A 15,596-nucleotide genomic window follows, 5' to 3' on the forward strand; every position below is an offset into this window, starting at 1 on the left:
TGTGAACTGGCTTTCATTGTGAGGCCCAACTCGCCCCTAACACCAGAGGTCCCTGCAGCGTCTCGTCTGTCCCCGAGTCATGCACAGCTGGTCACCAATCACCTGTTTGTGCAGAATCTTTATTAGGAAGCATAACAGAGCGCTGGAATGGGTGTCAAGTCACCGGTGAAAATCAAATCATGCTGCAAATATTTAGATCTTCTTTTGACACACGGTTTCATTTCCTGTTTTGTTCATCTAGCCAGTCACCAGCCTGTTCTCCGACTCACTGGGTGAATTCAAAGTGTGCGACGTGTTCTCATCATTGAGGAGATTTTAATTAATTTAAATTAACATGGTACGCAGGTGGGTGGGGTGAGCCATGAGGTGTTAATGACCTAAGCGGGTGGTAAAAACAGCTTTAATGAAACAAATGGCGTCTTTCAGAAACAACCTTTGTAAGTGGCCTATGTACAATGTTTTAAAAAAGAAAGGAAAACAGACTATGATAAAAGTTGGCGTTGTTTCTCTTCATCTTTGGTCGTCACACACCAAAGATCTCTCCTCATCCAGAGACATTCAGGATGGATGTCATTAATACCATTTTTTTCTTTCAGTGTCACTGAGAGTAGCACCTTGATGAAGAGATGTGCGGTGATCACATATTTTGTCCTCTAATGTGTCTAATTATGCTTAATAATATTACATAATAAATAGTGTTGGTCCTTTGATGCGTCTGAAGGGGACGCAGGGTTTTAGGGCAGCATTGTCGGTGGTCGGAGCGCAGTTTTAGTCCTCTGAGGTCACGTCGATGTCCTCGGAGCTGGACTGCTTGGTGGCGATGCGCCATCTGTTGATGTGGTGGCTTCCCTTCTTCTTCTGCTGGCTCTCTGGGCCCTCCTCCTCCAGCTTCTGCCGCTTGTACTTGGTCCGCCTGTTCTGGAACCATACCTTCACCTGGACAGAAACATAAGCGAGGTTAATGACGATGATGCTCTTGTTGAGCAGACTCTAGTATCATTTCAGAGAGGCACTGATTTAAATATAGACAATACGCAGTAGAGCTTTCTGAAGGTGGACGTTGGGACTTGTCAGATACAGGTGTAACTTTAGTTGTAGGGAGCTGGACGGAGTGGGGCTGCAATCAACTAACTATTCTTTTCATTATCTGTTAATCTGCTGAGTATTTTCACAATTACTCGTTGAATTGCTTGGTCTATAAAATGTCCAAACAAATGCACCATTTCCTCCAAGGTGACAAGGTGACATGGTTGGGTCGGGGTTTTCTCCCCGACCCATCCATCCGAGGCCTAGTCCATATCAACAACGTTTCCTTTAGCCTACAGTATAGTTCCACCGCCGGTGGTTCAGCCGGATTTCCCTAATTTTTCGGCCGGCTGGCCTTCACCTTCCACTTTCTTTGTGCTGTCATTCTTAATTCTCATCACACGTTCGAGAGCCATTTTAATTCCAAATCTTGCTTCTCTACGTGCACGTGTTCCACTAAAACAAGTTCCTTCCCGAGGCCATTTTCCAGAGGCACTATGATTGGGATCGGTTTTAAGAAATGTCAATAAACTGGCAAAGTCTTGCAATGCGAGACTATCTAAAACCTGACACATTCCATTCACACTGTTTTAAAACAGAGACACGCAGCAAATCTGGAATAAGGAAATGTTTTGGCATTTTTGCTTAAAACATGGACTACTACTGTACTAGGTTAAAATGTCTGCCTGGTGGTATGGCAGCAATTAGATTAAAGAAAAAATGAAAAATCTATTTTTATTTTTATTTTTAGAATATAAATTATTTTCTTCTAAAATATTATTTACCCTCTTGAAATCAGTGTACTTTAATTAACTAATTAAATACCCTTTGTTTTTATACAAACGCCTTAATCCACCAATGACATTCTTTCATCCTCACCACCAAAAAATAAAAAAAAGACAGTTAAAAACTGTCAATGAAACTCTCAAGGAGCCACAATATGCTGTTTAAGTTCTCCGAACTTGGTGGGAGTGTTTTTGTTCATTTTCCTAAAGTGGAAGCAGCACGGAAGACTTTAAACTAAAAAGGTCACTAGAAACTGGTCTATTAGTGATCACTCTAAGGAAGCAGACTAACTCAGCTTTGAGGGAGTTCATTCAAATTAAGTCCACTGTCGTCATAATTTGCATAATACAGTTGGTGCTTAATTGCAAGCTCTTATTGACTGACACAAAACTTGCAAGCAACATTTATCCGTATCGCTGACTCAGGAAACCTCTCTTTATATTATGGATGTTAGGCCTAATTGACACCCACATAATGTGGACTCATTAAACATAACCAGCAATAATATTTACACTCCTTTATCATATAGCATGAATGAATTAAACACCTTTTAATAGACACTGACTAGGCTGCAGTCTCATTTGGCTGAGAAGAGAATTATTTCAATTGGAAACTTATGTATAAAAAAAGTTTGGGTTTCTTCTTACTTGGGTTTCAACGTGTATAATACTGTCATAGCCAATGCAAGATGATTTCACATTAATGATTTCCTCTTTCATTAACAGTGTACTTGGCTCTTATACTTTTAATAACCTACATTAAGAAGGATTCCTTTTTTATAAATAATTAACCTATATTTCAATACACTGTCTAACATAAATAATTTCACACATGCTTTAAATAGTAGCCTACTAATAACAGTTTTAAACACACAGTAAAAAAACAAAATAATAATTGACTTTTCAATGAATTTTGTGGCTTCAAATTTAAGTTATAATTGTGGGTATTATTATGTTTGATATTACAGTATCAGGAGGTCGACTCATTTAAAATGTATTTTCGGTAATATTTCTATCTTGGTGGGAACTGTTTTGGGAACAATTAAGCTGTCTAGGAATCATTCAATTATATTTGTATATGCTGAATGATCCCACGAATATTTAACGTACATATTCATGTATTATTTTGATTTTGAAAAAAAAAAAACAATTCTTTTTAGACATATACGTATAATTACTGTTTTGTTTTATTTATCGCGATACTTAAGACGGACATCATCAAAGTTCGGCTCTGGGGTTAAACGGAAAATAATGTTGCCATAGAAATTATTGCTATTATGTAGCTAGTCTATCCCGGTAAAGTGAATGCTTTAAAAATTAACTGCTCATTTTTAAACAGTTACAGGTTTTAGAACAAGTATAGGTGATAATTAGCCGTCATTCATAGCTAATTTAACGACAAAACAAGCAAACGTCCATATCTGCTAGCTAGCATAACATTAGCTAGCTAAGCTTACCTGCGTTTCAGATAAACTCAAGCTGTTTGCTAGCTGCTTCCTCTCGGCCCCGACGACGTAGTGGTTCTTCTCGAAGGCTCTCTCCAGACGGAGGAGCTGGGAGGGAGAGAAGGCTGTCCGAATGCGTTTGGGTTTTCTGGCGAAAGGACCGTGGAGGAGCAGGCTGTCCTGGGACACGTCGTTACCTGACACCACATTCAAGGAATACAACAAGGGCCGTCAGTTGGCTTTCAAAGGTAACTTTAAATGAACACGGGAATGTGTGTGGACAGTGCAGGCCGGCTGTCAGTGCGTTGAACAGGCGTATAATAGGCCACCTATCGGAGTGTGTTAATGGGCCACTCCACTGAGGCTGTAGCTGGCATTAGCGTGCTAATGGGAAGCAAATGTCAAGCAAAACTTTGAATCTATTAATATCCTACATATTTCATCATTATTAACAGTGTTGTTATTAGGGGTTTTATATGTATTAATACTAGTAGGAGTTGATGTATTCTCCTAATATTAGGCTACTATAATATATAGGCCTACCATTTACCAGATATCAAATATTTACAATAGTAGCATATTGGAATTTTGTTTGCCAAATTGCCAGTTCAATAAGCCTACAAGCGGTTTCCATTAAGTTATTTTCTATTGCTCTTCTTTTCCTATTAGGCTTAATGCAAAGCTGAATGACTTCTACAGCATATAACTGAGCCCATGCTTATGGATATAAAGACGGAGAACCTTTATTATACAAATCCTATATTATTTATTTGAATGCTTTTTGTAGCCTATTTCGAGTAGGCTACTGTGTAATTGTACCGAAAATGCTCTTAAACTAATTCAAAAGAATTAAAATCAACCCAACATAAATGACCTCCGTGCACACTCTGTTGTAGACCACTACAATCCAACAAAAACTGCCTATAATATAGTCGGGAAAAAAAAATTATATTCTACTAAATGAATTGAATTTACTGAAAAATACAGCAAGTAAGATCCACTGTTTGATATTGTGTGATTTGTGTATTTTTTGTTTACCTTGAATTTGAGTTAATTAACGGACTACTTGCTTTCACCGTGATACAGCATGTTTTCAGCCGTAATAAATCAAACTATTGTGAGAAGATGAGATGTTTTATTTAGAAAAAAAACCATTCTATTTTCCTGTCATTTGTGTTGATGCTAAGATTTTTCATTAAATGTTAATTATTTAAACTGGTTTGTCCTCTTATAAGCCCAAGCATTATGGGTTATTAATAAATCAGCCTGTAATGGAAGTGTAAAAGGCTTGATTGTAACAAAATGCGCTTTGTTGGGATTTGCATTGTCCTTAATGTAAGATTTAAAAAATGATGTCCATAACTTTACGGATGCAATTAAAAATCAATAGGAAAATAAAAATGTTCTCATAAGAAATAACACGTCACAGAGATGCATTCATTGGTAATAATCCGTGCACAAGCGCGCTGAGTGAGGTTAAATAAATAACTACAAATCCTTTTTTTTGCCTTTCTATTCCCATTATATTTAAATTATTATACTGGCTTTTTATCAATTTGTCTCTACAGATGACTGTTGTGCTAGATGATTATAACCTAGGGCAAGTTTTTTTGTGTGGAACTAATCTCCATCCGAGCTGATCTCCTCCCGCGGCTGTGTGAGAGGAGCTGCCCGGCGGAGAGAGGGGAAGTCCGGCAGCTTGCTGCACCCTCCGCGGCCTCGTTCGTCTGTGGCCGCAAGTGATCATTCAACTGGGAATTAGTTCCAATGTTGACAGCAATACAACTGTATGTCATCTCCTTATAATACGGAAACCTCTTAAAAACCAGAAGCTCGGAGCACGCTTTTATCGCCTCTGAAATACTGTTGGTTAATTTCGAATTATGCAAATACACCTAAATCTAGTTTATGTGCAGATTAGCCTACGGTTCACTTTGTTGTTTTAGGCAGATTAGTTAGGCAAAAATAATTGCGCACATCAAAGTAGGCTAGGTTGTGTAAGATGTTTAAGTGAAATTAAATCAATTTCACATTCCCAATGTTCACCATACCTTGAAATCTGTGTCCGAAGAACCTGTTCCGTAGGACCCAGGGGTAGAAGTTGAGCGGGTCTCGGTGTTGCGTCCCGAAGAAGTGCGGATGCTGTAGGTGGGAGCCTCCGAGCTGGTGAGGGGCCACGGTGAGGGAGGGGTGGTTTACCGTCTCTGGGAACACCAGGTCCGGGCTCTGGTAGATGGACCTGCCCGGCGGAGCCGGGTAACCGTTCATTAAGACCTCTGTCGTCGGGTTGGAGTAACTCAGAGCCGTGGGACGGATGGGGTCCTCGGCGATTAAAGGGTTCTCTTTGGCGACCAGAGACTCGATCGTGAAGCAGCGCTTGCCTGCAGACGAAAACATCATCTCTTGATAAAAAATAGAAAGCAGTAGCCGAAGAAAGAGATCAGTCTGTTTCCTTCCTCTTGGTGGGAAAGATAAGCCCCCTCTCAGAGATGCATCATGAGCTCAGATGTCGGGGTGTTCAGCGGAGATGCTGCTTCAAAAGTCAACAGTGCTGCAAATGGCCCTAATCCATGAAGTCCGCGCGCAGTCCCAGGGTTTCTGTGCACAAGTGTGCACCAAGAAAAGGCGCCTCCAAGCTTCAGCGTGGCTCGACGCTGCGCAGGGAGACAGCTGATTGGACCAGAGCACCTGCCAATAGGTCTCCTGAAGTACCTGCTGCTTCATAGATCACACAAACCCGGGCAGCTTCGTTACAGAGACACGCTGAGAAAACATGTTTGCGCCAATTAACGGGTCATTGTGTGTCCTATTCTGCCTTAATATCTCGTTTTTCTTCAGGGAAACAATCAGCCGACGGGAGGAGAAACTTCCCCTTGTTTCAGTGCAGGTTCACTCATCCAGGAGTTCTAGAAGCGGAGATAGGTTATCTAAAACGTGTACTGTGGTAAAACGGGTGGGAATTCCACTCATTACCCGTAGAGTGCGTAATGTTCGTGTTGTAACCTTCATTGTGAATGTGCGCTAAACATGGCCTTTAGCAGCCTGAAACAGGCCTACAGGCTGGAAGGGTCACTTCTGTTCTCCACTAGCACACAGTAGGGCTATTATTTCATTTTAGGACATTTTTTAATTAAATTAAATTTCTTTTAATTTTTTGTATCAACAGACACAACATTTTCCTCCTGCATAAATCGCATAATTGGTTGTATTTAGCCCATAAATCTTTTTCAAATTGTAATTGTAATCGTGTTTCTTAGTGTGTTCATCAGCATTCATGTTGAACTTAACGCTCTCTCTTTCAAAAGAAAGACACAAATGGGAAAAAACTCGGGTGAAGCCTATAAATGAACACCAAAATAAATACCCTAATAATAATATAATAATAATAATAATAATATAATTTTTACTGACTAATAGCCATGCCTTTATTTTTCCTTTTATTTACTTCTTTGATAGCCTACATTATTCCAAATTATGAATGAGCCTACTTTTGCAATAAAGTGTGTGAAGAGCGCCCAAGAAAACTTTCATTTAGGCTTTTCAAATGCCTTACTTTATTAATTTTAATAATAATAACAATAATAATGACGATGAGTATTAAGATGGTAGGGGATCACAGGCTTGTTTCCAAAGGAGATTTAGTTGTCTGAGGGTTTAAAGGTGACCATGTTATGAGGCCCATATCAGTCCCCTGGTAATGGGGGACCGAGTCGGGTCCCGGCCGCTCACCGTGTCCTCTGAGAACAGTTCATCAGCAGGTCCTCCGCAGTATTTCAGCCTCCACGGTGCCCTAACCAAGTTAATAATTCTCCTCTTAATACGGCCGTTTGCGTAGAGGTCGCATTAGAAAATCATTAGCGATGGAAATGATGAGGTAAAACAAGTTGTTGATTAGGCGTTTATACCTAAAGGCTCCTAAAGACTGCAGCAGGTTCTGGGAAACGGCTCGGGCTCCACAAAGCTCCATCCTCTCCTCCCTGAACACAGATACCGATCTTTATTAATTTACTGGGTGTGCCCACCACTGCTTGGTGCAGGTTCACAGGTATTTCGCTTCACTTGCAGGACTCGTGAGAGCCACGGTCGAATATTGAAGAGGTCATTTAAAAAAAAAAAAAAAAAACGTGTTTATGTCGATTATGATCGCTGAATGGATGTGAAAAAAAGAAAAAAAAACTGTTGTTTGGCGGAGTTATTTCGTTTCAGGATACAACATCTTTTTGTTTAATCTACATGTTCTGTCTAAAAGAATTGTGTTTTGGTCATAAGCTCACATTATAAATCATCCGTTGTGACTTATTGAGAATATCACAGTGTTAGAGATATCACCGGGAATAAGGAAAAACAACTCAAAAAGAATACATTAGTACATATAGGATATTATGGAAATCATAAACAACGTCACATTTCAGGTGACAGAACTCTTAATTGCAGGATTTTACAGTCTTTTTACCCAAAATGCACCAGCAGCAGCAGCAGGAAGTTGCGGGGTGAGCGAGCCGGCTGAGTTTAATGATGAAACCCTGTGCGCCTTTACGCACTGACCCTGAGCGCTGCTGGTTAATAGATGTCCAAATCGCTCTGCATTAACGAAAACAAAGCAGAGCAGTCTACCTTTGTTCCACTATTGGGTTTTCCCCGAGGCCCCGGAGGAGAGCCACTGAAAGGCTGAGCAAAGTGATCTTCAGCCAGCAGGGCCCTGGTCTTTAGAAGGATCTAGTTTTATAGGCTTAGGGTGACATTCCTCTATAGTAGGATCATATTTTGGGGATTATTTAGTACATGTGAGACAATAGGTGGCGAGTTGAAACCTTCATTTAATATCCTGTGAAGGCCTATTGCACTGGAAGTCTTCAGATTCTTTACAGGAGGGGCTTGGTTTTGTTGGATTTGGCCAATTAAGTAAAACAAAAGATATTGTTTTTACGCAACAAGTATATTATTTAAGCCTAATTTAAAACATTTGACTGCAGAACATTGGCATACAGGCACATGTTTCTAAGTACAGTTGATTACTGGCATGTAAAATTGTTCGATTTAGTTTAAAAACACTGATTTCCCCACATTCACAGCTCTTATTTTTCTAAAGATTTTTTTCACTTTGTCTCAACCGGATGATCCTGTTTTCCAGCGAGTCCTGGGTCAAAAAGGAAAAATATGAGATTTTTGTTGACTTTTGTCTCCTAACAATTTGTGTTACAAATGACTTTGACCTGAGCTCAACAAACCAACAATTATAGTAAAAAAGAAGAAACTTCATTATTAAAGTCAGGACAACTCCTCAGTCATACCAATGGCCAACGATACCATACTAGTTATTGTCTGGTGAGTGTTGTTTTTTTAGGGTGCCATCGGAAAAGAGGGACAAAAAGAAAGAAGCCACTGTGAAGACGGATGTCTCACTTTAATACAAGTGCTGTCCTCTAGTGGCCTGAACAGGATTTTGTTCTTATGGCGTCTGGACTGAACGGATGATTATGGATTGAGAAAAATAAACTAACCGGTATGTGAAAAATATATTTTTGCAGGTGCTCACCATAATGAAGACAATTAGAATATTATTATTATTATAGTAATTTAAACTTACTGCACTGTATGACAGTCTTAAACATACTGTATGACAGTCTTAAACAGACTGTATGACAGTCTTACACATACTGTATGACAGTCTTACACATACTGTATGACAGTCTTACACATACTGTATGACAGTCTTAAACATACTGTATGACAGTCTTACACATACTGTATGACAGTCTTACACATACTGTATGACAGTCTTAAACAGACTGTATGACTGTCTTACACATACTGTATGACAGTCTTACACATACTGTATGACAGTCTTAATCATACTCTATGACAGTCTTACACATACTGTATGACAGTCTTAAACATACTGTATGACAGTCTTACACATACTGTATGACAGTCTTAAACAGACTGTATGACAGTCTTAAACATACTGTATGACAGTCTTACACATACTGTATGACAGTCTTACACATACTGTATGACAGTCTTAATCATACTGTATGACAGTCTTAAACATACTGTATGACAGTCTTATACATACTGTATGACAGTCTTAAACATACTGTATGACAGTCTTCAGACTTTATTTCCAAACACAGAGGCCTGTAACCTTGACATGACACGTTTTGCTCCATCAGCTGCCTGATGTTGTACCTCCAGGGGGGGAATCCATCACCAGTCATCCACTGTGGTAGTGGTGGTGTTTTTAGACCAATGCTGCCTCCCAGTGGCTGAGGGGAGTCAGAGCCGGTTCATAGGGTTAAAGATTGTCTGCACAGGTCAACTGGATCCTTGGCCTCAGTGGGGGTTTAGTTTAGTTCCAGTTCCCAGAGGTCCCACTGCCACTTGTTTGATTGATGGATTAGTTGATTAGACATTAGTACAAAAGTGGGAGGTCAATACAAGTCTTGTTAATGAATCCGATGTAAATGTACTGTATTTCTATAGCACTCTTCTAGTCAACAACTTTAACATATATATTTGACATGGGACTGCAGGGCCAGGGATCAAACCACCAGCTTCCAATTGTCAAAGAACCAAATTATCCTAATTCATTTTAATGGAGATATTTTAGCTTAAATCTTTTAAAATATGGTATTTGAAATACATCTCAAACAACTCTACCCCTTGTAAAATGTGATGGCTTACTTGATTGTTTGAATTTGATGATCTATGGCTAATGTATAGACTACTTTTTTACAAGGTACGTGATTCCCTATGAGGCAGGGATCAGCACTATACGTTAGTCTTTATTAGAAATGAGTTGGCTCTCAGATCTGGCTCATCTGATCTGATGTTGATTAAACCCTCCGAGGCCAGCTGAGGCTCGGGCCTTCCCTCTCACCTCCTGCGTTCATTAATACGGTAAACTAATTGGCCATTTTGTTTGGCATTAGCGTTGTGTGTTCAGCTAATCTGTCCCAGTTAGATACTTGGAAGATTTCACCCCATTATAACGAGTTGGGAAAAGTAGCACGTCGCTGCGTTTGTGCCACCTGCACGAGAAGTGCGGTCGTTTAGCCACCTGTACTAGTCTCCACTCCCCCCTCCACCGGCTGTCCTCCTCAGCATAAACAAACACCCCAGTTTTAACACGGCCTGGGGAAAACATGCGTGTTCATATCAAGAGAAAGCATGCAAATCTAGCTTAATGTGTTGGAAAAAGGCAAAATCATTCACCATTTAATGACAATGGCGTAAACCTGAGCCCTTATAAAAAGTGTATAATACACATATTAAAGCCAAGCGATTTGTTGGTGATGCTATAATCCTATAAGATAAAATATGGATACAATTTCACAAATATGCTTTCAGATAGCTTATAAAATACCTGAAATTAATTTTTCAGCGTTTGTAAAGAAAAAAAGTAATTGATAAACAGAATAGGCCTATCTGCTGCTGAGTATCATTAGACAGACATTTGTGCCGACTCGAATATTATAAAGATCTCGTCCAACCTGTTCAGATTTCTTTTTTTCTTTATTTTCTGCATGGATGGTTGTGTGCGTAAAAGACGCACGTTGGCTACATGACGCGTCATCGGGAAACCAGAGGATTCTTCTCTCGATTCGGCGTTTAACTTGCGTCATGGTGTTCTCGGTGGCTGAGCACGATGCGAACAGGAACTTGCTGCTTGTCCACACATGGGGATGAGGCGAGCTCCTCTTGTCAGTGCATGTGTCAGAAGTCATTGTGCGTCTCTCTGCGGCCCTTTCACTGCGACACAAAGGACCGCTTCTACTTCAAACGCTTGTAATGAAAGCTAATGACTGTTAGATGGAGTAGAGGGGCCCTCGCCTTTGCAAATAAAATGCAAAGAAGGATTTTTTCCGCTTTTACAATCGCCTACCCTAAAACGCCCGTTGGTTAAATGAAGTACACTGTCCTATTGGAGCTGCAGCTGATTGCTCTCCATGAGAACTTTCACACCTTCTCAGAGCTACATGGCATCTGAGCTGAGTCACCAAGGACATTCCAATTTAGGGAAAGAATTTGGAATAACCCTTAGTGTAGGTGCAATGTTTGACGTATTTAGACATATAAAGAAACAGCCTGTAATAATAATAATTTTAATAATAATAATAATAATGTAAAGACTAAGTTTTGAGTGGTATCATTCCATGTGCATTTGCTTGATGGAGATAAACATTCTCATCCAATTAGTGTTTTAAAAGCTAGTTTGTTCCTCAGAAAGACACTTAATCATTTTAAAAGTAGCCTATCTACACATGAATATAGAGATGATACAATTAAGTTATGTTTTTGTTCCAACTTATCAAATGAGAATTTGTTTCTGTCCTTTTTCACATTTTTGTAACATATGATAGTAAGCTGAATCTTTGGGTTTAAATACATATAACTTTAGGTTCTGGGAAAATTATATCGGGCATGTTTCCCAAATACTTGATCAAGTATCACATCAGTACAATTTCCATTTTATAAACTATGTATTTGTACTTCCTTTGTTTTGGTGTTGCAGTAAATGTCTTTATGTCGGCTTTTTAGAGTCGACCATCTTTTTCATTTGCATTGAATATGAGATGTTGCGACCTGATGCGTGCTTTAGGGTTGTTTTAGCTGCACATCCAACAGCTGGTCAGTGTCAGCTTCTGGCAGTTAACAGGTAGCTGGCTGCTTGTTTTCATTCCTGGAGCCTTAGAAAACAAAGTTGAGTCTAAATCTGCTTGGAACTGCTGGAGGACCAAAGCTTGACAGTGTAAGTGCGGGTTGTTTTTCTTTTACCTGACTCACCTTTTTATTTATTTAATCTATTTGAAGGGTATTTATCCAGGATAGTCTGTTGATATCAGGGAATTTTGCAGCATTGCTGAGACAAAAAGAAACAACATTATTGAAACCACTAGGGGAACATAAAGTTAATTATTGCAACTGAATCATTTTCCGTATCAGTTTTATGAATTTTATAGTCTATAAAGGGTTGCCAAATTGAAAAACTGATGGTCACAGTGTCCCAGGGCCCAGGTTGATATCTCCAAAGGGCTTGTTTCATTAAATTATCAGTTTGTAGTTATTGTCTTTAAATTACTATCATACACAGTAAGACAAAGACAATCTTCACATTTAAAAACCAGCCAATGTTGGACTAATAATCAATTGTTGCAGATTCATTCTTCTTGTCTTCTAATCAATTAATCGTTTCAGGTCTAGAAACTACAGTACATGCCAGTAAAAACACAATATGTTCTGTTCTGTTCTAGGAAGACAGTGTGGGTGAACATATTGTCTCTGTCTCCTGGACAAATTGTTGGGGGGGGAGTAATAAGAGAAACAAGTCAGGAGGCAAATGAATATGTAACAGTTGCCTTTCAAAAGGCTTCAGACCCTGTAGAGAGTCTTAGGGAACCCAGCCAGTGTTGGCATGTTTCCAGCCGTTAAGGTGCCCTGTGCTAATTGGGACGATGAGCCCGGTGACCCCCGCCCCTCCACTCTCCAGGACTCTCCAGGTTTTCCCAGGCCTCTGACTGCTTCTTTCTTTCCTTCAATGGGATTACGTTGGGCTGTGGAGAAAGGAGAGGAGGGGAAGCTCTGTATCTCGGCTGATCACATCAGAAACGGCTCTCTGGGGTTTTTACACAAACTCTGCTCCTTCTGCGTGCTTTAGCCCTAATCAGACCGAGCAGAGACACCGGGAGAGAGTAGGCAGTGGGGGGGTGGTAAGACAAGAGAAAGAGATCAGCTCTGTTAGTGTTGATTAAACTTCTCTCTTTGATACTGTAACCTGCCGCCTTCTCCCTCTTCCAGCACCTCTGCTGAAGTAGAAGTAGAAAGGGAACTCATTCTGTCTGTCTTTGATGTGTTGACAACAGGCCTACAAATGTCCCATTGTGCATCAACAGTTAGTGAAGAATGAAAAAGTCAAAGTTGTAGGATCGGACTTAAATAACTCTCCAGCTTGCATTTCATCTTTCTGCTCATTTCTGATCTGATTTAGTCATTGTTTGTTTTTCGTAGGGTGGCTTTGTTGGGTTGAGTGCCCAGTTGGTCATGCGAACCGTTGCACTTCAAAAGTGGCCCTTATTCTGAAATACATTTTGAACAGGAAATAATTGTGTTCATAAAGCTTTACAGACAAAGAAAGAGGTGAGGAAAGACTGTGTCATTCTGTGGGAGAGTAGATTTGTTTCCCAAGGCAGAGAGCAGTAACTATAGAAACTGTGAAATTGAGAAAATCAAGTTTTCAGGCTGTAAACCCATCATATAAGATGTTAAATGGTTTTAGTAATTAATAATAGTGTTGGATACCCGCACTGATCCAGTAGTCCAGAATCGATTAGGTATTAGTAGATCAATCTGTTGTCAGTTCCTTTTTCTGTGGCTTTTTTCCCACCTCAATATAATAATAATAATAAATATAAATGTTCCTAGGGTAAAATATGTTAAAGTCTTCCAGAGATGAAATTGAGGGCTCACTAAATGATAAACAAAGGGGGGAAACTTTCTATTACCCAAACGTATGTTCGTTTCTCTGAGTTTTCCACTTGTTTAATGCCTTTAAACTAACAGGTTCATCTGCTTACAACTCATGTCCACACTCAAATGATCTGATTGAGTCAAGGTGCAAGCTGGCAGCTGGTTGAATGGGTGGAGCCTTGATTAGTGTTTCCTTTCCAATAGTCACTTATAAAGGCATTTTACACTTTGTTTAATGGGTAAATATGTTGAAAATCCGCCTGCATCACCATAACTAATTGATTACACAAAGTCAATATGGGACATCGCTTTTATATATCCGTTTCATTTCTCTCCATTTAAATTGGCCATGTGTTGTCAAAGGAAAACAGACATGTGAGGAATCTGTCTGATCTTTTTTTGCTTATAATAGTCTTATTGACCACCTCTAAATCCTGCTCTAGTAAGGTAGATTGTAGAAAGATAAAAGTCTGTGACAATGCATTTATTTCTGTAACACAAAATATGTAATTTAATAACCTTTTAAAAACATAATGTAAGGATTAAAGAGATGGAGCGAGGGCTCTGTGTTCCCATCAGCTTTCTTTGTTTAATATGAGGGAGTTGAGTTATCCACAGGACAGGACTTTCAGGTTGAGCACCCCAATTAGCTGCTCTGATGGACTCATTTGCGACATCCCAATCCTTTCTACACGCTGTCTCCCCTCCTGTTTTATCCCTCATGTCTGCCAGGCAGGCTTCAGCAGACAGCATGAGTCCCTTTCCACCTGGAAGAAAAGCCGTGGCGTTTGAATAGAGCAGAGACAGGACACCTGCCCGGGGTGGGCGGGCATGTGTGAGCCCTGTCCATTGAGAAGCAGTGAGAACAGGCGTATTGACCGTTTAAACAGATTAAAAACAGTGAGAACCAAGCTCTCTAGCCCCGAGACAGACTGACCCCTACCACCCCGGGTTACAGAGAATCACGGCTAATCCCTGAGCTGGTTATTTATTTGCTTAGCTTAAATCAGAGAGCAACCCGAGTCCGTCCCAGACTTTAACCTTAGATCAATTCCAGGAGGAAATGTCTCGCCACGTCTCCATCATCTTACACCCGGGGCACAGAGTGAGATGAGAGTTCCAATAACTGGAGGTCAAAGGTGGTGATTTGATATTAGTAGACAATAGAGAGGGTTTTGTTGTGTATTTTGGACTACTATTAGATCCCTAGTTGAGAGACACCTGATGGATTGTGGGTAACTTTAGTTTCCGGAGCTGGTGCCATGTGCACACATGCTGTCAGGCTAACAGTTTATATTCTTTTGTAGGTCATCATTGTTATATTTAGTAACATAAATTACTGCAGAATATAACTGTCTTGAGCTGAATCCGTTTTATGATACTAATGTGCAGATTAATAAACCCTTGTGTTTCTAAACCAGCAAACAGTAACTATCATAAAAACCAAGATCTCATTTTTCCCAGTTTGCTTTAATAATTATTTTTTTCTCAAAAATAAAATGCTAATATGTTGTTAAAATGTAGATGTAGTTAGTTTTAAGGAGTCTGGCTTCTTAAGCTGTTGATTAAACAGCATTAGGAGTATCCATGCCTCTGATATGTAATGTAAACCTCTTTTTCTAGACTCTTAAAACATTGTTTTAAATCTGCTCATTTCAGTATTCTTCTTAAACATTAAATGCAGTAAATGAAGTTGCAATAAGACTAAATGAGCAACAATCAAAATGATATTGTGTGTATATATAAGGATGTAATGTTTTAAGAGTTTTACACTCAAAAGCTGAGCTGATCTGCTTTTGGTCCGATTTGTTCTGACAGTAGCAAAACAAACCTGGAACTCCCATCAGATTTGGATTCAAATGACAAATGCTGA

The 15,596-nt window shown here is 39.6% G+C and overlaps 1 protein-coding gene and 1 long non-coding RNA gene across 2 annotated transcripts in view; one reads left to right on the forward strand and one right to left on the reverse strand.

Moving 5' to 3' along the window:
* Positions 1-5,859, reverse strand: emx1 (empty spiracles homeobox 1). The gene is made up of 3 exons (XM_034859039.1): positions 5,308-5,859; positions 3,269-3,453; positions 1-936 (listed from the first exon to the last, which is right to left on the reverse strand). Exons 1-3 carry the CDS (start codon positions 5,654-5,656, stop codon positions 769-771), a joined length of 702 nt encoding a protein of 233 aa, XP_034714930.1. The 5' UTR covers positions 5,657-5,859; the 3' UTR covers positions 1-768.
* The window catches only part of LOC117936197, a 27,118-nt gene continuing 14,801 nt past the window's right edge, over positions 3,280-15,596 (forward strand). Inside the window, exon 1 of the long non-coding RNA XR_004654902.1 lies at positions 3,280-3,504. This is a non-coding gene — a long non-coding RNA (uncharacterized LOC117936197). The remainder of the gene's footprint in view (positions 3,505-15,596) is intronic.

Source organism: Etheostoma cragini, chromosome 20 (assembly GCF_013103735.1).
Source record: "Etheostoma cragini isolate CJK2018 chromosome 20, CSU_Ecrag_1.0, whole genome shotgun sequence".
NCBI lineage: Eukaryota > Metazoa > Chordata > Actinopteri > Perciformes > Percidae > Etheostoma > Etheostoma cragini.

Bases quoted from the DNA above. Each gene is read 5' to 3' on its own strand.
- emx1 (XM_034859039.1), bottom strand. From the start codon at position 5,656: ATGATGTTTTCGTCTGCAGGCAAGCGCTGCTTCACGATCGAGTCTCTG. The intron at 3,454-5,307 runs GTATGGTGAACA...ATGTGGTGTCAG, and splicing joins CTTCGGACACAGATTTCAAG to GTAACGACGTGTCCCAGGAC. The intron at 937-3,268 runs GTAAGCTTAGCT...GTTTCTGTCCAG, and splicing joins TGAGTTTATCTGAAACGCAG to GTGAAGGTATGGTTCCAGAA.